This window comes from Equus przewalskii, chromosome 28 (genome assembly GCF_037783145.1).
Source record: "Equus przewalskii isolate Varuska chromosome 28, EquPr2, whole genome shotgun sequence".
Taxonomy (NCBI): Eukaryota; Metazoa; Chordata; class Mammalia; order Perissodactyla; family Equidae; genus Equus; species Equus przewalskii.
Genome location: NC_091858.1, coordinates 6,429,320 through 6,450,650, shown reverse-complemented (window position 1 = coordinate 6,450,650; position 21,331 = coordinate 6,429,320). Strand labels below are relative to the sequence as shown.

Genomic DNA, 21,331 nt, shown 5'->3' with positions numbered 1-21,331 from the left:
TGTTTCCTGATTTAAGCTACTTGCTTCACAGCCCCAGCCTGTACATTCTGGATTAAAATCCCTAGATTCATGACCCCTCTGATTAACTATTCTAGTTAATCAGAATCTATGGATCTGAAAATCTACATTTTAAAGAATCCACTAGCATACTCTTACATTCATTAGAGTTTGAGAATCACTGTCATAGCCCAAAGCCCTGGCCTTGGTATTTTATAGTCAGGGCATCAGAGACAACTGGAGTTTTCCCGACTGGATGCCCAGCTGTCCACCAGGGATCGAGGGCTTCTGCCTCCAAAAGCTATGTATCGTCATACCACCTCATGCCTTGATAGACACTCAACACATACTTTTTACATACTGAAATAAGGTTTATTCTGGAGAGAGATAGGAATTCAAAATTGATGCCTAACTATTATTCTGACTTTAGAGATGAAATCCAGTTGTTTCATGACCCCTAGACTCTAGCTTTTGCTCTTTGGGCAACTTCCTGGCTATTACATTATCTTTTGCATGGAGTCAACAAACTACCACCAGAGACCAAATTTAACCTACTGCCTGTTTTAGTAAATAAAGTTTTATTGGGACACAGCCACACTCATCAGTTTACATTTTGTCTCTGGCTGCTTTTGTGCTACAATAGGAGAACTGATTCATTGTGACACAAACTTTATGGCCACAGAGCCTAAAATATTTATCTGGCCCTTTACAAAAAAAAGCTTGCTGCCTTTTGCACTAGAGAATTGAAAGGAAAAAAGTAGACTTTTTCAGAGTTTACCTTTTAAGTCTTCTGGTAAAAGATTTGGTAGACAATTGCAAACAATAGCCAGTGAAATTAAGTGGTGTGTTTTTGAGAGTTACCATAAGATACTCTCTCTGAAACTACCTACCTACTTGGCGTTCTTGGGAACCTACAATTCATACTGCTTAAGGCTGTGTTCCTCAAAGTGTGGATCCCATACTATCTGCATCGAAATCATCTGGAGTGCTTGATGAAAATACAGATTTTTGAATCCCATCAAAGACCTACTGAATGAGCATTTCTGGAGGTATGCCTGGTCATTTGATTACTCCCTCTTTTGTAACTATCAGTGTATCTGTTCCCTGTCTCCGTTATAGCCCTCAGCAAGATATTTGTTTACCTCCTGGTCTGACCTGTTAAGACTGTGAACTCCTTCAGGGTAGGTATTGTGTTATTCATTACTTTTGTATTCCAAGCCCCAGGGTGGGCACATTTAATTGCTGTAGTTCTCCAAGGGTGGTCCATGGACACTGGGGATCTTAGGGACCCTTTCAGGGGTTACGAGGTCAAAACTATTTTCTTAGTAACTAAGACATGATTTGCCTTTTTTGCTGTGTTGCTGACATTTGCACTGTTGATGGAAAAGCAATGGTAGGTAAAACTGCTGGTGACTTAGCAGGAATTAGGGCAATGGAAACAAATTGTACCATCAGTCGTTGTATCGTCCACTGCCATGCATTCATAATAACAACAGTGCCAGTGTCACTTAAGAATACTCTTCATGAAGCAGTAAAAATTACTAATTTTATTAACTCTTAACCCTGGAGTTCACACCTTTTTCATATTCCATGTGCCCAGATGGTTAGAATGCATAAAGCAATTCTGCATACTGAAGTAAGCTGGTCTCTTGAGGAAGAAGCGCTTAACCAGCACTTGACTGGTTATTTGGTTAAGTGAAATTTTTTGTGTGTGTGAGAAAGATTAGCCCCGAGCTAACATCTGTGCCAATCTTCCCCTATTTCGGACATGGGATGCCTCTACAGCACAGCTGAGGAGTGGAGTGTGTCCACAACCGGGATCCAAACCTGCGAACCCTGGGCCGCCCAAGTGGAGCGCATGGAACTTTTAACCACTTAGCCACAGGCTGGCCCCTTGACTGCTTATTTGAATTGGTAACTGGCCTAGCTACTCTTTTTTCATACAACATCATTTTTATTTGAAAATACAATTGACAGACAAACCATGGGCAATTCAGGCTTATTTGGCAAAACTTTTCTTGAAAACAGTGCACTGTCACTTCAAGGAAAACAACTGATAGTATTTGTTGCCAATTATAAAATTTGACCTTTTAAGAAAAAAGTAGAATTTTGGAAACCTTTTATCTACTATGAGCTTGACAGCTTCTGAATACTTAAGAGACTTTTCTAATGAAATTGGTGGTAATTTTTCAAAAAAATATTGTGTAACAAAATGTGTTAACCTTTGGAAGACTGCGTTGCTCAGGGAACTGATATTTTCCAAATGACCAATGCATGATGTCATAAATCATGCATGGATAAAAAAAATCCATTGAAAGTGCAAGATAGACCAATGGATTTTAATGTATCAGAGTACCAAAAATTCATTGACATGTTTTCAGATTCCACATTGCAACTAACTTTTAAGAAGCTACCATTTGTTGAATTTTAGTGTGACATTAGAAAGAATATCCAAAATTATCTGAAAAGGCTATTAAAACACTCCTTCCTTCTCCAACTACATAGTTGAGTGAGACTGAATTTTCTTCATATACTTGAACCAAAACTAAAATTGTAATAGATTGAATATAGAAACAAATATGAGAATCCATTGGTTTTCTATTAAACCATACATTAAGGACATTTACAAAAATGTAAAGCATTGTCATTCTTTTCTATTTTGGAAAAGTTATTTTTCCATAAAAACATTTACATGAATTGAGTTTTTTACTACTATTTTTAATGAATTAATAAATATTTAAATTTCTTAGTTTTAATTTCTAGTACAGTAAATAGTGATTGATATAACCTACATAAACAATACTCTTTAGGGTCCTCAATAATTAGAATATAAAGGGGTCCTGAGAACAAAAAAAAACTGAGAACAGCTGGTATAGAGGATACAATGGGATTTGGAGATAGAGGACCTAAATTCAAGTTCCACTTCTGTTCCTTAACTGACTGATTTTAGGTAAGTTACTTAGGTACAGGCTCTGAAGACAGACTGTGTGTTTATAATTTTGGCTCCATTTGTTGCTGGTGGTATGACTTTCACTGAGTCATTTTATTTCTGCAAACAGGGACAACTGTAGTACCTACTTCATCAAGTTGCTGTGAGGGCTAAATGGGAATATACTTCTAAAATGCTTACTGCTGTACCTAGAACATAGTAAGAGCTCAGTAAACGCTAGCTGCTACTATTAGTCTATGATATTAGCTAGTCAGCTGACAAGATCCTAGAGCATGGGACACAGTCCTGGCTTCATTCTCTCTGCAGAGAACAGAAGCTATTTAGGTGTCATAAATTTGAGGAGAAGGTGTAAGTAAACTTAGGAATATTTGTGTATGGGTGTTAACCTATAAGAGAATTGATGTTACAAAACACTCCCTCTTTCAGTTTTTTCCCCTCGGCTTCTGAAGAAATAAAACTGGAAATATTCCCTGACCTTTTGCCCTATAGTCTAGTTAGAAAACAGTGAAGTCTCTCATCGAATACCCAAAGGAACTGAGGTCTTCCAGAAAACTAAATATACAGGAGAGCTGGTCAAGGCTACTACTCAGCTTCATGACTGTGGGAAATTCGTTTAAACTTTTCACCTCAGTTATGTCACCTTGTTTGAGCAAAAATATCTCGTCTCCAGCCTCCCTTGCAACTTTTAAATCCTGTCAGGCTCACCTCTACATGTTTTAGAGGTATCGTTTTGGCAGCCTCTAAAATCCGAAGAAGCGAAAGGGGGAAAAGGGGCAAAGCCCTCGAGATAACCTTTATTTCCTTGCACATGCCAACTGCACTCGTCCTCCTCAGCACCTAGAAGCGCAGGTCTGGAGAGACGCAGTTGCTGCCAGCACCCTAGCATGCTACTTCTCAGCAGTAGGGTGACCCAGAGTACCACCTGGGTCAGGCGGCCTGTTTTCCCATCTATTAAGTGAAGAGGCTGGGCTGGCTGCAGAACCTTTCTTTCACTGAAATTCGAAATATTCCCTAAACCTACAATGTTATTCCCCACCCCAGCCTTTTAAAGACCGCTGGCCTCATCCCCAGACACCACGCACTGGCTCAGAGCAGAGGAGCACACGCCACAGGCAACACGCGTCTGCCCCGCGCTCGGGCTCCCGGTCCCAGGGGAGGGAGCACATCTCGCGCGATTCCCTCCACCTCTCGCGACACTTCGCGCTAGTCCCCATGCGGCCCTCGTTGCCCCACCCTTCGCCTTCACGCCGCGGTCCCAGGCACCTCAGCTTTCTTCTCTGCGTCGTGACCCGTTGCTCGCCCGCTGGGAGCGCAGTGGAGCCCAGTGTTGGGCGTGAGCCCGGCGGGGCCGCAGGCTCTGCCCTGCTCCGCCCCACCTGGGCTCGGGGCAAAGGCCGCCGTGGGGACATGTCGTGCCCCCCTCAGCGAGGGCAGGAGCGCGTGAAAGGCAGCGTGGCTGCCAGGTGAGTCCGCTACGGCGCGTGGGGGCGGCCCGAGCCGGGCGGGGGCGGCCCGACTGGCGTGCGGGCTGAGGCACTGCGGGATGGAGATGCCCGAGGCGCGGCGGGCGGAGTGGGAGGGCCAGCCGCGGAGGGTGGGGTGACCTGGGAGGCGGCCGGGGCCCCTTGGGATTGCCGGCGCCCTCAGGCACCGGGAATCACCTGGTTTCCACTGGGGCTTCGCTCCCCTCCGCGGGGCTGCAGGCGGCGGGAGACGAGTGCCCGAGCTCCGAGGTCCCAGATCTGGGCAGCAGGAGGCCCGGGGGTGTGGGGACACGCCAAGGTGGCGGAGGTAAATTTGTGCTAGGGAAAATGATCAAGTGGCCGACCGCCCGGCGAGGGTCCGCTAGGGAGGCCAGGTGTTTGCGGTCCCGCCGCGCCGGGTGCTGAGGTGGCGAGAGCGTGGCGCGCCCCGCGAGGAGCTCGCCTTCTCCCCGGTCCGCAGCGCTCGTGTTTGCCGCGTCGACCGGGCGCGGAAGGGGTGGAACACGCAGGTCACAGTCGTCTTTGGGGGAAGGAGGCTTTTGAGGTAACGCTTTACTTCTCCGCGGAGACCTGACCGTGAGTGGGTGCTCGCGTGCGCTCAGCGGGCCCGCGCGAGCTTCGTGTTTGCAGAATTTGTTCCGTAGTTGCCAGTGGAGCACCCTTCGAGGGTCAATAAAAACGGACTGGTTCTTAAGTGAATAGTTTTATTTTCAATATTTTAAGATTCTAATAATCATGTAAATGTGTAATGATAGGGCCCTAGAGCCTAAAACCTAGATATTATTAAGACTCTTAGTTGGAATAAGTTTTTGCCTTTGGCTCTAGAATTAGATTGGAAATTGGGGTAAAATGTTTTGTTGCAGTCAGGTTTTTAACTATGTTTCTTGTGATTCTGGGTTTGTTTTATAACTTATTGTCTGGTTAAAACCATGCAATTTTCTGAGAGAATTGGGAGATCAGTGCAAAGCGGTTTGTCTAAGAAGCATTTTGTTTAACTCCCCCCGCCCCCCAAAATCCAGCTCTTAATTGGAGTTATTTCTGTTTTAAATTGTGCAGCCCCCTTAGATTGTGTTTTGTTTGTTCTTTGCAGAAATGACACCTTAAAATGACCAGTCTTTTGGGGTGTCAACAATTACACTGTTAATAGAAGGAAAATAGTTTTTCTGAGAATTTTCTTTTATCTTGTCTTTTAGAGAACGAAATGTCATCAGTGGAATCACACCAGGAACAGTTGTCCCAGTCAGATCCGTCCCCATCGCCAAACTCATGCAGTTCCTTTGAGCTAATAGACATGGATGCTTGCAGTTTGTATGAACCGGTGTCTCCTCATTGGTTTTACTGTAAAATAATAGATTCTAAGGAGACGTGGATTCCTTTCAACTCTGAGGATTCACAGCAGCTGGAAGAGGCATATGGCTCTGGTAGGATGAAAATGATGACTTGTAATAGACAAAGACTTAGTAACATCTCTCTCAAACTATAATGTGATAGTCTTTATAGTGAGGGCTATTAAAGATAAATTTTAGATTTTTTTTCTAGTTGTCTCCTATAGCATTTTTATATAGAAGCTCAGCATTGCTACCTAGCCAATTTATAACGTTTAAGAATTTGGTCTGTATTTTGGAAACAGTACCTATTGTGATTTCTGCATAGTTATCCAATAATATTTACATTCCAGCTTATGTTTCAGTTTTGGTTTATAGAGTATGTGTGTGGGGTGCTGGCCCTGTAACGGAGTGGTTGAGTTCGCAAGCTTTTCTTCGGGGGCCCAGGGTTTCACCAGTTTGGATCCCGGGCGCAGGCATGGCACCACTCATCAAGCCATGTTGAGGTGGCATCCCATATACCACAACTAGAAGAACCCACAACTAAAAATACACAACCATGTACCAGGGGGCTTTGGGAGAAAAAGGAAAAATAAAATCTTAAAAGGAAAAAAGGAGTGTGTGTGTGGGGGGCAGTGTCACATCGCAAAAGAATGAATTCTTTAACTTGTCACTTGTTTTTTCTTCTTTTATGAAATAAAAATGATGCTAGTCACTACTTTATCATCATGATGGTTATGCTCATTAATTTATCTTTTGGCCCCTCAAGCAAAAGATTCAGAAAAGCCCCCTTATATACTCTTTTTTCTTTTTTAAGGGACACTGCTGTCTCTCCTCAGGAAAAAAACAGTGTTTGGGCATTATTTTTTTCATGTTTCATTAAAACCAAGAATGGTTTTGATGGTTTATAAAGTAGTTAGTGAAAAAAAGATACCAATTAAATTCCATTTTGTTTAGCATTTAGCCAAGTAGAAACTTCATTCATGTGCTTCATAACATTGTTTAGAGTATAACTCAGAATTGCATTTGGGGAGGTTTGTTTTGATGTATGTACTTCTTTTCTCCTTTCCAATCCTTGTAGGAAAAGATTGTAATGGGAGAGTTGTCCCCACTGATGGGGGCAGATACGATGTTCATTTGGGGGAGAGGATGCGATATGCTGTGTACTGGGATGAGCTAGCCTCAGAAGTGAGACGATGTACCTGGTTTTACAAGGGAGACAAAGATAATAAGTATGTTCCCTACTCGGAGAGCTTCAGCCAAGTATTAGAGGTATTTTTTTGATCCTTTTTTACTCATTTTCTTCATTTTTTTCCTCATTTAATAATCTTTTCTTCCTCTTGTGATTTATTTTGTGAAATTTCCGGAAAGAGTTTGGTTCTATCTGCATCACACTTTATAGCATTTCTTTTTGCAAGTAAATTTCAGGATAAAGTAGGTTTATTTTCAGATTTTAAACTACTGCGGAAACTGTTAACGCCTTTAAATTAAAATTTTTTTCTCTAATGGTGATCATTGTTAATATTTAAACTATGACCACAAGATTGGTCTTTTTTGCCTTTTATTTTTCTTGCTCTGAAAACAGTCTGAAATTTATTTTCTTTAATTTGGGGTAGGACATTGATATTATTGAAAGAAATATATCAAAATGTGAGCAATGATTATCTCTGATCTAGATGATGGAATTAGGTGTGATCTTTTTTCTTTGTCCTACGCTATTATCTATTGTAATTTTAAAAGAATCTTAAAACAAATTTGATAAATCAAGAGAAAGAACTATATAGGTAATATATTTGTAATTTGATGAAAAATATACATGCATTAATATTGAAAGAAATATACCAAAATGTGAACAGTGGTTATCTCCAGTCTATATGATAGAGTAAGAGTGATTTTTTTCTTTGTATTATAATGTTATCTGTTGTAATTTTAAAAGATTTTTAAAAGCAAGTTGATAAATTGGAGTAGGATATTCTTATTATAATTGTTTATCTAGCACTATTGTGAAAAAGTTCAGTTTTAATAGAAAAGCTATTAGAGAAATCTAATGAAATGTGTTTTCTTTTAAGGAAACATACATGCTTGCTGTAACTCTGGATGAATGGAAAAAGAAACTGGAGTCTCCTAACAGAGAAATTATTATATTACACAATCCAAAGGTAAAGCAAATTAAAGCCTTTTTCTACTGTTGGTATTAAGGGTTAATTGCAGTACTAAGGAGAACTTAATTGGTTTCTTTTTCCTAGGGTTTCTACTTAGGATAGCCTTTGGAAATTTTTATGTTGCATTCACAATTATGAATCTTAAAACTTGTAGCTGCTACCATTATTTACCTCGTTCAGCTTATACAAAAGAATTTCCTTAGGGAAAATTATGCCACTGTAGATTATCTCTGACATAATATGTAGGCATATCTTCCATGTGTAGGGTGTCATTGAAAGATCTGTTAGCCTGATGTATTTTTTTCTTTTCTTTTAGCTTTATTTGAGGTGTAAATGACAAATAAAATTGTAAGATATTTAAGATAAACAGTGTTAGCCTAATGTATTTTCAGGGTTCTCATTTCAAGCTATGGGAGTTGTATATCAAAACTCCAGTTGAGACTTGGCTATTTATTAGGTTTTGAAAGACATGTTTCTATCTCTCAAAATGTATAAATAGAGGTGTCTTAATGTAGAATATCTTGATTGCTCTGATGTTTTCTATTTAAGCTTATGGTGCATTACCAGCCAGTTACAGGGTCTGATGAATGGGGCTCAACACCCACTGAGCAGGGTCGACCAAGAACAGTGAAGAGAGGGGTTGAGAACATCTCTGTTGACATTCACTGTGGTAATGTTAATCATTTATTTTTTCTTATCTTCTGATATACTTATTTATGACTTTAATTGTGATCTTTTTCTCTGGATTTGGATTACCTCAAGGCTTAGAAATAATCTTTAATCATATGGACTTATTCTGAGTTTTAGGATTAGCATCACTTCATCTACTAAGAATCTTAGCTATAAAAATCTCTTTTAAAGTTGCTAAGTATATATGGTAGAATGAGTAAAATTTGGCAGTAGTAATCAGGAAGTCACTGAGTACAGATGAACTGATTTAGTCCTAATTCTAAGAAGTGTGGTTTCACCTGTTTGATTAGAAATTTATTCCTGATAACTCCTGTCCTTAAAGATTTTCAACTGAGGAAAACTGTTGTTTAGTAGGACTTTAATGGTTACCCATTGCTATCTACCTAGGGTAATTTATATACTATGGTTGGTTTTGTAGTATATTTATAAAATTACTTTTACCTTACAGAGGAAATGGCTTGTCTCTTGGACAAAGTCTTAGACTCACTGTAATTTAAAAAGATGAGTTTAAAATTTCAGGTTTCAGATACATACCAGACATTATTAGTACTATTGATAAAAACAGAATATTAGATAAAAGTATTCTATCAGTGCTAAATTGGCTAAATTCGGCAACAGCACTGTGGATATATAATAGAATATTAGGAAATACACATTGAAATATTAAAGGGTTAAAGAATTATTATGTGTGCCATGTAATGATGTATGCAACCTGCTCCCAAATGGTTCAGAAAAATAAATGAGTGTGTATACACATACACATAAAGAGAGAATAAAGCAAATGTGGTGAAATGTATAAAAAGTACATGGGAGTTTCTGTACTATTCTTTTGAGTTTTCTGTAAGATTGCAGTTCTTTCAAAATAAGAAGTTTAAGAAACCTGAACATTTTTTTCATAGACTTCTTTCAAGATAAATTAGAAACAAAGAAAAATCACTGTATTTTTACTCAGCAGTTATATATGACTATTTTGTATCCTTTAAATTATCCGCTTATATTTTAACTTGCCCATCTCTATAATTTACTCATTGTGAATATTTGATTTTAGAATACATCACTAGTTATAGAATAATTTTTCTTTTAAATTTCATTTATAGGGGAACCTTTACAAATAGATCACTTGGTTTTTGTAGTCCATGGGATTGGACCAGCTTGTGATCTCCGCTTTCGAAGCATCGTACAGTGTGGTAGGTTGCAAAGCATTTAAGATTAGATGATTAAGGGGAATCTTAGTGCTCCTGGAGCTGAGATAAAGTGTTGGCTTTAGTCTGTTGTCTTCGCTGCATAATAAGATTTGGAGAGCTAAAGACAGGTGGCAAGGTAGTAAAGCTTCCCAGCTTAGACCTAAAGTACTAGTAAATTCCTTAGGCTAATCGTTTATGCTCTTAACTAATAATTCTTGAGTGAAACAAGCACCTAATCCTTATAAAATTGTTTTATGATATGAGGGTCCTATTCTAGCCATTCTGAATTTAAATAAAACCATAAAGATGATATAGTTTAAATGAATAACAGAAGCTTCAGTCGTTTTTGTAATTGATAACTGTGATAAACCTCTTGATAATTAGAATATTTAGGTCATTAGTCTAACTTGATTTTGAAAGGTAATGTCCTCTAATACTTGATAGTATTCAAAGTCTAATTATCCCAGTTTGGGAATCTTATCATACTGGCTAATGCGTCTAAGCACAAACCTTCTAGAAGGTTAAGATGGACATAATACAAATTTTAAACAACAATGCGTTTTTTTTTTTTTAATCTAAAATATTAGGTAGTGGTTGTGTATAAGAACCAGAAAGTTAGAATAGGAATCTGACTGCAAGACTGATTGACATAATCATGTAAATTTTTTTTAATTGAAGCAATTCTCATAGCTCAGTAGAAGTTTTGAAGTTAGCTTTTCTTTTTTTTTTTGGGAGGAAGATTATCCCTGAGCTAACTGCTGCCAATCCTCCTCTGTTTGCTGAGGAAGACTGGCCCCGAGCTAACATCCATGCCCATCTTCCTCTACTTTATATGTGGGACGCCTACCACAGCATGGCTTGCCAAACGATGCCATGTCCGCACGCGGGATCCGAACCGGTGAACCCCGGGCCGCCGAAGCAGAATGTGCGCACTCAACCGCTGCGCCACTGGGCTGGCCCGAAGTTAGCTTTTCTTTTGATGAAATGTTTTGTATAGTAAAAGCAGTTCTGTATTAAAGGAACAGTTTTTCCTATATGCACTGATAATTTTCCCCAAATACCACTTTGCTATTTTTGACTCAAATAAATACGTGTTCTAAGTACATGTAGATAGAGTATAATTACATGATCCTCTTGCATCCTAATTCTGCAAAGGCATTGCTTCACTGTTGATGCATAAGTTAATTTTCTTTTCCAGTTAATGATTTTCGCAGTGTTTCCTTGAACCTGCTACAGACGCATTTTAAGAAAGCCCAAGAAAATCAGCAGATTGGGAGGGTAGAATTTCTTCCAGTTAACTGGCACAGTCCTTTGCATTCTACTGGTGTGGATGTGTGAGTAATACCTTACACTTTTGAGTTGTTCAGTGATCGTAATATGTTTTCTGATCATTAATAGGCTTAGGGATATTTCTGCTGTAGCTGATCATAATATTTAAAATTCTGTTCAACAAAAAGTTTTTTGTACTTCTGTGTCTTTTACTTAGAGATACATTATTAAATACTGACCAATCCCTTGGGTTTAACTAGTCTGGGTTAGGAGTAAAGAAATGTGTGTATCTTCTCCCAGTATGTTTTACTGGCTCATTAGTATTTACTATTACAGCTTTATTATTTCTTTAGCGTTAAAGCCAAACATTGCTTTCTTCCCATAGTGGATAAGCATTTCCATCTCCTGGTGTCAAAAGCCAACTTTCCTCAAGATGTACAAAGTATTTTGTTGTTCCTTTTGTGATCATATTTATTTAGATAATATTTGTCCAAACTTGGGCAAAAAAAGGAAATCCGCAAACATAAAATTATCAGCATTTATAACTTGAGGTATAATTAGTACAATGACTTTTTAAGTGATGGCTTTCTTAAGTTGCAAACCCAGTAGCTTTGTTGGTAAATTTTATGGTAATATCAGAGAAGGTTGCCTTATATTAAGGATGTTCAGCTATAGGCTCTCCAGAAAGAAGTGTGTTCATAATATAGTTAGTACTCTGTGATTTGGGCATATTCCATGTGCCAAACGTTGCATTGCGGCGTTGGTTTTACTCATTGTGGAGTTCACATTCGTTCATATTTGAGCTGATCTTAAGAGGTTACTAAGGGCACATAACCCTCTCTAAACTACAGAAGCTGTTGAATGTTTGAGGAATTCCTGGGAATTTGAGAAAGCTTTAACTGGAAGTTGATTTAGACAGTATCAGCATGGTTTACCTTTGTGAGATATGAGTTCTGTTTGCTTTTGGCACCTGGCGGTCTCACCTTCTTTCACCCTTTATAAATTCTGCCTTGAGAGAAGGAGCTGATCTGTTTGTCATTTGACTTATGATCAAAAAACCTTAATGCTGGGAATTCCAGGAGGAGCCTCTTGTAACTTCTGTCTTTTTAAAAAACTTTATATTACAGAGCATTTTTGTACACGTAAGTAACATATATAATAAATGTTCGTGTACTGACCCAGCCCTAACAATCTCAACACATGACCAGTTCTGCCCCATGCATATCTTCATACCTCTGTCTAGTGTCCATCCCTTTACCATATTACTTTTGAGTTAAATCTTAGATATCATATTATTTCATCTGTAAATGTTTGCTTGTATATATTAAAGGACTTTTAAAAAAATATAACCATAACACCATTATTACATCTCAAATAAAATTCTTAGTATCAGCAAATATACTGTCAGTGTTCAAATTTCCAATTTTCTAATAAATGTCATGATTTATATATACACATACATTATATATATATATATATATATGTATATATATATACACACACACAAACGCACACACATACGTATTTTGAACTGGGATCCAAATGACGTCCATAAATTGCAATTGGTTGATATATCTTTTAAGTCTTTTTTAATCTCTTGATTACCTTTCCATCTCTTACTTTCTTGCAATTTATGTATTGAAGAAACTGGGTTGTTTTGCAGAGTTTGTCACACCCTGAATTTTGCTGTTTACATCCCTTTGACTTCATTAAACATGTCTGTCCTGTATTTCCTGTAAATTGACAGTTGTCTCTTGTATCTTTAAATATCTAAGTCCAAGCTTGAAGACTAAGCTGTATAATAACTTAGAGGAGATTATGGAATGTATTTAGGTTTTCTGCTTAAAATATCTTTCCTTTTTTTCAGAGATCTGCAGCGAATAACCCTGCCCAGCATTAACCGCCTAAGGCACTTCACCAATGACACAATTCTGGATGTCTTCTTCTACAATAGCCCCACCTACTGTCAGACTATCGTGGACACGGTTGCTTCTGAAATGAACCGAATATATACACTTTTTCTGCAGAGGAACCCTGAATTCAAAGGGGGTGTATCCATTGCTGGTCATAGTTTAGGTAACAAATGAATTCTCTGTGATCAGAGAGGACCGTCACATTTTAAGGACACCTGTGTTTGAAATACGATATCTTTTATCAGTATCAGATTCAGAGGTCTCGAACTGGTCTGTGATGAAGAATTTGGAAGGGGTTGGAAGGGTGGTGGTGGATTGGAAAGAAGGACTCCCTGCTTCGTAGATTTTGCAGCATGGGTAATTGGCTTATTAATTCTGTGTATAAAAGACAGCTATTTAGTGCTAATGCTTAGAAATTGTCCCTTCTTTCTTCTATTTTACTTATAGGTTCGCTTATATTGTTTGATATCCTAACAAATCAGAAAGATTCTTTGGGGGATATTGACAGTAAAAAGGTAATCTAGATGTTCAGATAGGTTTTCTTGTAGTATTTCTTAGGAAGGATTTTTAGATTTTAGACTTTTTTTTATTTCTCGCTTAGTTTAGTCTCATACCATAACATTAAATTTACATTTATTTTAGTTTTAACAGACTTGTAATTATCTCTGTCATTCTTGGATGATAGAAGCAAGATAGTAATATGCTCCTACAAATATTTGCCACATTCTAAAATAACTATGTCTTATTTTCTATCATAAATATGCACTACTGATCTATTATTAGAATTATAGAATCGACCTGAAATGGAGTTTGCATATGAGGGAATGAAGAATGCATTGGATGCAAATTGATATAATTGTTAGAATTCTATTTGAAAGCAGTGGGAGGACTTGGTATTTAAACATTGTTTAGTAAAACAAAGTCCTGTGAACACTTATTTATGGTGCCGGATTAGTACTTAGCATATACTATCTTGTAATTTTTTTTTCTATTTTATGTAAGTGTCTATTTCTCCTGTTGGACTGTGACTTCTTCCAGGGCAAGGGCTTTGTCTTAGATTGTTTTATGTCTTAAACAGTTTCCCTAATAAGAGCTCAGTAAATATTTTGTTATTGATAATTAAGAATACTTTGATGATCATTTATTCACTCATTCATTTATTTAAAATATTAAATTTCAACTGAAGTTGCAAAAACTTAGACATGAGTGACCTCTTAATTTATATTTTGTATAAGTTACAGGTTATTTAAAGTTACGTCTCTGGAAATCTTACATAGTACCTTTCTTTATTGAAAAATAGTATTAATAAAGGAATATCTAAATGAATTTAGAGAATATGAGCTTTACAATTTAATTTTTAGGATTTGCCAAATAGTGTCATGGCTCAAGGAGACATACCGACACTAGAGGAAGATTTGAAGAAACTTCAACTCTCTGAATTCTTTAGTATCTTTGAGAAGGAGAAAGTAGATAAGGAAGCTCTGGTAAAAATAATCTTTTAAAACTTTATGCTATACCATTTTCAGTATTTTTATTGCTTATCTTTATACCGCTTACTAAGAGCCTACCCTTTAAAAGCATGTTAGCCATAAATACTTTATCATTAGTAGTGTTCTCTAGCATTATTTATGTGTTTTTATTAAATAAAGTGATCTTTGCTTTGTGGGAGTTCAGACTTCAGAGGGAGCCAAATTGATACACATATAGCGATAGAGCAAAAACTAAAGAACAGCACAGCTCAAAGAACATGAGAGCAAGAATAAATGACCGCTAACTATTCCAACTCTTTTCTGTTATGCTTTCAGGAGCTCTGCTGTTGATATTTGCTTATTTATTTGTTTTTGTTTTTTGCCACTTTTGTTGTGCTTTTTTTCAGGTTTGTGATTCATTCGTTCATTTAACAGGTATTTAGTAAATTCTTACTATGATCAGGCATACTGTACTAAGTACTAAAGATGGAGTGGTAAATAAGACAGACATGGTCCCTAACCTCATGGCGTTTATAGTTTAGTGGAAAAGACACAAGTAATCAAACACGTAATTACAATTGTGATAAGTTTTAAGTAGGAAAAGTACACAGAGGTATAAGAATGTAAAATAGGATGAACTAACCTAGTCTGGGAGGGTGAAGGAAGACTTCCCTAATCAGGTGAGTAGCACTTAAGCTGAGATCTTGATTGTGAGTCTTTTCATACTCTTTGTTTGCTGTATGGTCTTACTGCTGTCTCCATGAGTAGGAATATAATCTTCCTCAGGAATGTCACACCTAAGTGAGTGTGGAAATTGAGGGTTTTTCTCTCATGAAGTTAGCTACCGATTCTGTAGGTTTTTCTTACAATGATGCAATGTTACTTATATTACTATAGCATTGATACTGTAGTATTGATACTTTTTATTCTTCATTCAGGTCCTTTATGAATAAATACTCCTTCCTTTTCGAAGTTATTTATGATGATGTACCACTAGGGAACCCTAGTAGTACAAAGCAAAGAACAGAGTGCTTGGGTCTTATTCCTCACAGAGAACAGAACATTTAATTGATTTTATTTTGCCTGGAAATAAGAAAGATATTTGATTTTCTATGCCTAGGCTTTATGTACAGACAAAGATCTTCAGGAAATGGGAATTCCCTTAGGACCAAGAAAGAAGATATTAAACTACTTTAGGACCAGAAAAAATTCAATGGTACGTGCTTAGTATAGCTTGTAGGATTCAACAGTTTTGACATCCTTGTATCTTTGTGCTTTGTGAGATGTTTGGTCTAGGGAACTGAGCAATTCTGTTAATTGATCTTTAGCTCTCTTTTTAGAAATTAAACACATTTTCTTTTTTGATATCTTTAGAAAGACTTCAGAAGTCTTACCACCCTGGACTCCTCCTTCTATTCCATTTTTTTTGTTTGTTTTTGTTTGATAACCACTTCATTGAAATATAATTCACGTCACATACCGTAAAATTCACCCTTTAAAGTGTACAATTCAGTGGTTTTTAGTATATTCACATAATTGTGAAACCACTACCACTATCTAATTCCACAACATTTCCATCACCCCAAAAAGGAACTTTATACCTATTAGCAGTCACTCCCCATTCCTTCCTCCTGTGAACCACTGATCTACTTTCTGTCATTATGGATTTTCTTATTCTGGACTTGTCATATAAGTGGAATCATGCAATATGTGGCCTTTTGTGACTGGCCTCTTTCGCTTAGCATAATGTACTCAGGTTTTATCCATGTTGTAACAGTACTTCTACACTCAGTTTTTCTGGCCACTGAATTCCTTTCCATATCTTAGTAGTTAATTATTTTAAAACTTTTTAGCAAATTGCTCAGTTCTTATTTAACACTCAGTTCTCGGCCCTGTATTTGCCTCATTTTCTATACCTATGGAAACATTCCACTTGCTTTGATTAGAAAGGCAGAGGACTTCACTGAACTCCATAGCAATCCTCAATCTTCCTTCTACAGTGTTCTGCTGTTGTTTTCTCTCATGATGGTTGCCTAAAGTTTCAGTTGCGTCCAAATGGCTGTGTACAGCTTTTCATCATTTTAGAGCGTGTAGGGATGTCAATTGATAATTTAAGGCAACTTTTGTTTTTGTCAGCTTTATCTTGTTTTCTAAGAGACTCTTCCTAGACTTACTGGCTGTTATTTCAGAACTTTCTCAAGCATCCTTTCAAACTTGTAGAAAACTGTATAATCCTTTGGATATTTTTACTACATAGTAGCTCCACGGAACTATTTTTTATTCTTTAGGGTATTAATAGACCAACTCCACCGTCAGCTTCAGGGATGAATATGCCTAACATCCCCAAAGAATCGGAGTTCTGCAGTTGTACTGGTGACACTGCAAATGGTGACTATCTGGACGTTGGCATTGGGCAGGTAACACTGCTACCAGTTCTCTTTGGTCATTTTATTGCCTGCCATTGGTATGGTAAGAACAGATGTAACTTTTGTTATTAATGAGAGATGCTTTTATTTCCTTGCTCCAGGTGTCTGTAAAATACCCCCGGCTCATATATAAACCAGAAATATTCTTTGCCTTTGGATCTCCCATTGGCATGTTCCTTACTGTCCGAGGCCTAAAGAGAATTGATCCCAACTACAAATTTCCAACATGCAAAGGTTTCTTCAATATTTATCATCCTGTAAGCATTGGACAGCTCTTGTGGTTTTACTTGAATATTAGGGCTTATGGTAAAGAGCATATGGTTTTCTATTGTGTTAATATGCTTTTTCCTTTACTATTCTGTAGTAGTGAGACAACTTATAACACTATGAATCTGGAGGTTATGGGGCAGAACAACTGTACGTTTTCAACAAATGAGCTTATAATTATTCTTGCCTGATATTTGGTTCCTCAGACTATCTTTCTTCAGCAGAGGTATATGTAGCTTTTGTTTTTCCTATGTAGTTTGATCCTGTGGCCTATAGGATTGAACCAATGGTTGTCCCAGGTGTGGAATTTGAGCCAATGCTGATCCCACATCATAAAGGCAGGAAGCGGATGCACTTAGGTAAGTCTGAGTACAGAACTTGATGATTCTAGACCTTCTGGTCAGTGCAAACCAACTGGACCCCATTCACTTTGTTTAGCTGTGTTGGACCCTAAACTCTATGTAAACCATGTAATGTTCTTTTTTCATGTGTGTTTCAGAACTGAGAGAGGGCTTGACCAGGATGAGTATGGACCTTAAAAACAACTTGCTAGGTTCGCTGCGGATGGCCTGGAAGTCTTTCACCAGAGCTCCATACCCTGCCTTACAAGCTTCAGAAACTGCAGAAGAAACTGAAGCAGAACCTGAATCAAGTTCAGAGAAGCCTAGTGGTGAGTGACACTGTACACATTGATTTCCTGTATCAGGCCAGATAGGAGGGACTCCATGGTGTGTAGTTCTTATTCTCCCACGGACTTCTTACTTTTCCCTTTTTGTTGTGCAGAACCAATACTATGAGTCCTAATGGGCCTTCTGCCCTGCTAGCCTTTTGTGTCATCTGATAGCCAAAAATTATGGAAAAACATTATTTGTACGGAAAAATGTCAAGAGAAGCTAAGCGTCTTGGTAATGAGGCTTTAGAAAGCCCCCACCTGGGAACTGTGAGGGTGATGTTAAGAGCCTGGATCACCGTGCTTTCACAGGGGAATGTCTGTGTTCATGGGTCAGGCTTATTTTCCTGGCTGGGGACCAGCTAGGATATTCTCCTCTTCATTTCACGGTTAACACTGCATTCTTTTGCTTTAGTTTTCAACTGCCTAAAGAGTTCTGTCCCTGCTTGCATTGAGTTTATAAACCAAAGGCAAATGAATTAGCTGTCAGAGGTAGAGGAAAGAAAAAAAGGGGACTGGATGAAATCAGTGTAACTTGAGGAGAAGCTTTAAGGAGATTGAGAGGAGGAAGATGGGAGAGAGTTTTCTGAACAGAGAGTAGCTCATCCTATGGTAAACTTGGAGTCTCAGGGGAAGTAAGGACAACCTTGGAGGGCTGGAAGCTTTTAGATTCTTATTACAGTTCCTCCATATCCAGATATTAACACAGAGGAGACCCCTGTGGCAGTTAAGGAAGAAGTCCCACCCATCAACGTGGGAATGCTGAATGGGGGCCAACGCATTGACTATGTGCTACAGGAGAAGCCCATTGAAAGTTTTAATGAATATTTATTTGCTTTACAAAGCCATCTGTGCTACTGGTGAGTGTTGTTTGATTTTGTTTCTGGGTTTTTTTTTTGATCGAATTGTTTCATAGATATTTGATAGATGTAGAAAAAGGAGGATAGGCTGGTATACATTTGAGATTAGAATGATTTCTCATTTAGACAATTACAAAATAGCACAATCATGTCATTTAAAGAACTCTGGTTTAAATGCATTGTTTTTTAATTTGGCAGTTGGGTGGAGCCTGGGGCTAATGATGGCAGCACCTGGGAGTTCAGTTAGCTTAACTTAATCTTAAAAGTGTGTCCTTTGGCCATTGGTGGGACATCATGGCTACATATGAATCAACTGGAATAAATACATTACTATTGCAGAAAGTATTTTAAGAAACTCATTCAAAAGTATTTACAGTAGCTAGATCAAACTTTTTTATTTTAACGTTTAAATTTTTAATATTAAAATTTATTCCAGATTTATTGAGATATAATTGACATAACATTGTGTAAATTTAAGATGTACACTGTGATGATTTGATCCATGTATATATTGTGAAATGATTACTGCAGTAGGGTTAGTTAACACCTCTATCACCTCACATAATTACCGTTTTTTTAATAGTGATAACATTTAAGATCTGCTCTCTTAGCAACTTTTAAGTATATAATGCTGTATTGTTAACTGTAGTCACCATGCTGTACATTAGATCCTCAGGACTTACTCATCAGAATTATTTTTAAATAGAATTAATTATCTGATGTTTTGTAGAATAGATTAATGGTGCTTATTGAAATTCATATAGCAGAATAGAACATAATCACTAAAGAAATTGAACTAAAGGAAAATAAAGCTAGAAAAATAAGATGGGTCGGGGATAAGTGTTCAAAAAATGCATGCTTTAGAGTCCTGAGAGGAATTTTTCTATTGAATCCTGATGAGGGGATTGTTATTTATGTAATTAATATCATCTCTATATAATAAATACAGTAGAGGATATGACATAATATGAAAGTGCCACTCAGTAAAAGCAAACCTATAAGGGGCCAAAATAATACTTCCTAAGAATGATCTTTGCTGATGTGGCTTGATAGAAATCTGAAAAAGGCATTCTAAAAAAATTTCCGAGTGGGCAATACATTCATGTGGTTCAGAATTCAAAGAAAGACAAATAATGAAAAGCCAGACTTCCATTTTGTACCGTTAACTTGTTCCCTCCCCATATGCAACTAACATGCTTCTTAAAATTTCTTCCAGAGATCTGTTTTATGCATACATAATACAGGTGTGAGGGTGTGGGTATTATTTTTCTACTTTAACAAATCCAGATAGTAGCATATTATAGGCATTGTTCTATACTTTGGTTTCTCTACTAATATGTCTCGGAGTTTTTTTGCCTATCATATATAAAGAATTGCCTCATTCTTTTTTAGCTGCAAAGGATTCTGCCGTATGAATGTACCATAATTTATTTAACTAGCCCCCTACTGATGAGTCTGTAGGTTTCTATCCTCTTGCTCTTTACACACCTTATGTCATTTCACCTATTCATGAGTGTGTCTGCAAATACTTAGAATTGGAATTGCTGGCATAAAGGATACATATGTTTGTAATATTTGATAATTATTGCCAAGTAGAGGTTGTTCCACGCTCTCACCAGTAATGTATGAGAGTGTCTGTTTCTCCACAGCTTTTCCAACACAGGTCTATCAACTTTTTAAATCTTTGCCAATCTGTAGGGTGAAAATGGTCCCTCACTGTAATGTATATATATATTTTATACATACAGTTTTTGAGGCATAATTTATGTACAATAAACCGCATAAAGTGTACAAATTTGATGAGTTTTGACATATACATCTGTGAAACCATCACCACAATCAAATTAGTGAACATATTCATCAACCCCAAAAGTTTCCTTGTGCCCTTAATTCTTCTCTCCTTTACTCCTCCCCCCAGTCTCAATCTCCAGAGAACCACTGATCTGCTTCAGTCACTATAGATTAGTTTGCATATGACTTTTATATAAATGGAATCATACTATATAGTCTTTTTTTGTATGGCTTCTTGCATTCATCCATGTTGTTGTGTGTACCAGTAGTTCTCTCCTTTTTATTGCTGAGTAATATTCCGTCATATGAACATGCCACAATTTGTTTATCCATTCACTGTTGATGGACATTAGAGTTGTTTCCAGTTTTTGGCTAATTACAAATAAAACTGCTGTGAACATTCATGTACAAGACTTTGTATGGACATATTCTTTAATTTCTCTTGGGTAAGTAGCTAGGAGTGGAATGGCTGGGTGTCATATGGTTAGAGTATTTTTAAAAGAAATTGCCAAACTCTTTTCCTGCCAGCATTTTCCATTCCCTTCAGCAGTGTTTGAGAGTTCTGATTGCTCCATATCCTTGAAAACACTTGGTGTGATCAGTCTTAGGATTTGTCTCGTAACCTTTCTAAATGGATTGTAATGGCACCTCATGTATGGTTTTAATTTGCATTTTCCTAATGATGTTGAGCATATTTTCGTGTGTTTGCTATCAATACTTCTTTGCTGAATTATCTGTTCAAATCTTTTGCCCCTTTAAAAAATTGGATTGTCTTATTAAGTTGCAAGAGTTTATTCTAGTTACAAGTCCTTTTCACATATGTGTTTTTTTCTTAGGATGTGGTTTGTTTTTCATTTTTCTAGCAGTATGTCTT

The 21,331-nt window shown here is 37.4% G+C and overlaps 1 protein-coding gene across 12 annotated transcripts in view; it reads left to right on the top strand.

Annotated features, from left to right (window-relative positions):
- The window catches only part of DDHD2 (DDHD domain containing 2), a 42,412-nt gene that overhangs the window by 2,202 nt on the left and 18,879 nt on the right, over window positions 1-21,331 (top strand). For 3 of the 12 annotated variants that reach the window (XR_011534362.1, XR_011534363.1, XR_011534360.1), the window contains exons 1-15: window positions 4,138-4,410; window positions 5,625-5,852; window positions 6,838-7,028; window positions 7,826-7,915; window positions 8,468-8,588; window positions 9,706-9,795; window positions 10,991-11,126; window positions 12,929-13,137; window positions 14,336-14,458; window positions 15,564-15,659; window positions 16,732-16,860; window positions 16,971-17,126; window positions 17,393-17,495; window positions 17,636-17,806; window positions 18,504-18,666. Coding sequence is in view for 6 of the 12 variants with exons in the window: in XM_070598885.1 (XP_070454986.1) it covers window positions 5,633-5,852; window positions 6,838-7,028; window positions 7,826-7,915; window positions 8,468-8,588; window positions 9,706-9,795; window positions 10,991-11,126; window positions 12,929-13,137; window positions 13,422-13,489; window positions 14,336-14,458; window positions 15,564-15,659; window positions 16,732-16,860; window positions 16,971-17,126; window positions 17,393-17,495; window positions 17,636-17,806; window positions 18,504-18,666 (2,066 nt within the window). In the remaining 6 variants the exon portion in view is untranslated. Of the gene's footprint in view, window positions 1-1,116; window positions 1,179-4,035; window positions 4,411-4,450; window positions 4,739-5,624; window positions 5,853-6,837; window positions 7,029-7,825; window positions 7,916-8,467; window positions 8,589-9,705; window positions 9,796-10,990; window positions 11,127-12,928; window positions 13,138-13,421; window positions 13,490-14,335; window positions 14,459-15,563; window positions 15,660-16,731; window positions 16,861-16,970; window positions 17,127-17,392; window positions 17,496-17,635; window positions 17,807-18,503; window positions 18,667-21,331 lie in introns of those variants that run through there. The other 9 variants (XM_070598886.1, XM_070598887.1, XR_011534359.1 and 6 more) reach the window with 7 other exon arrangements.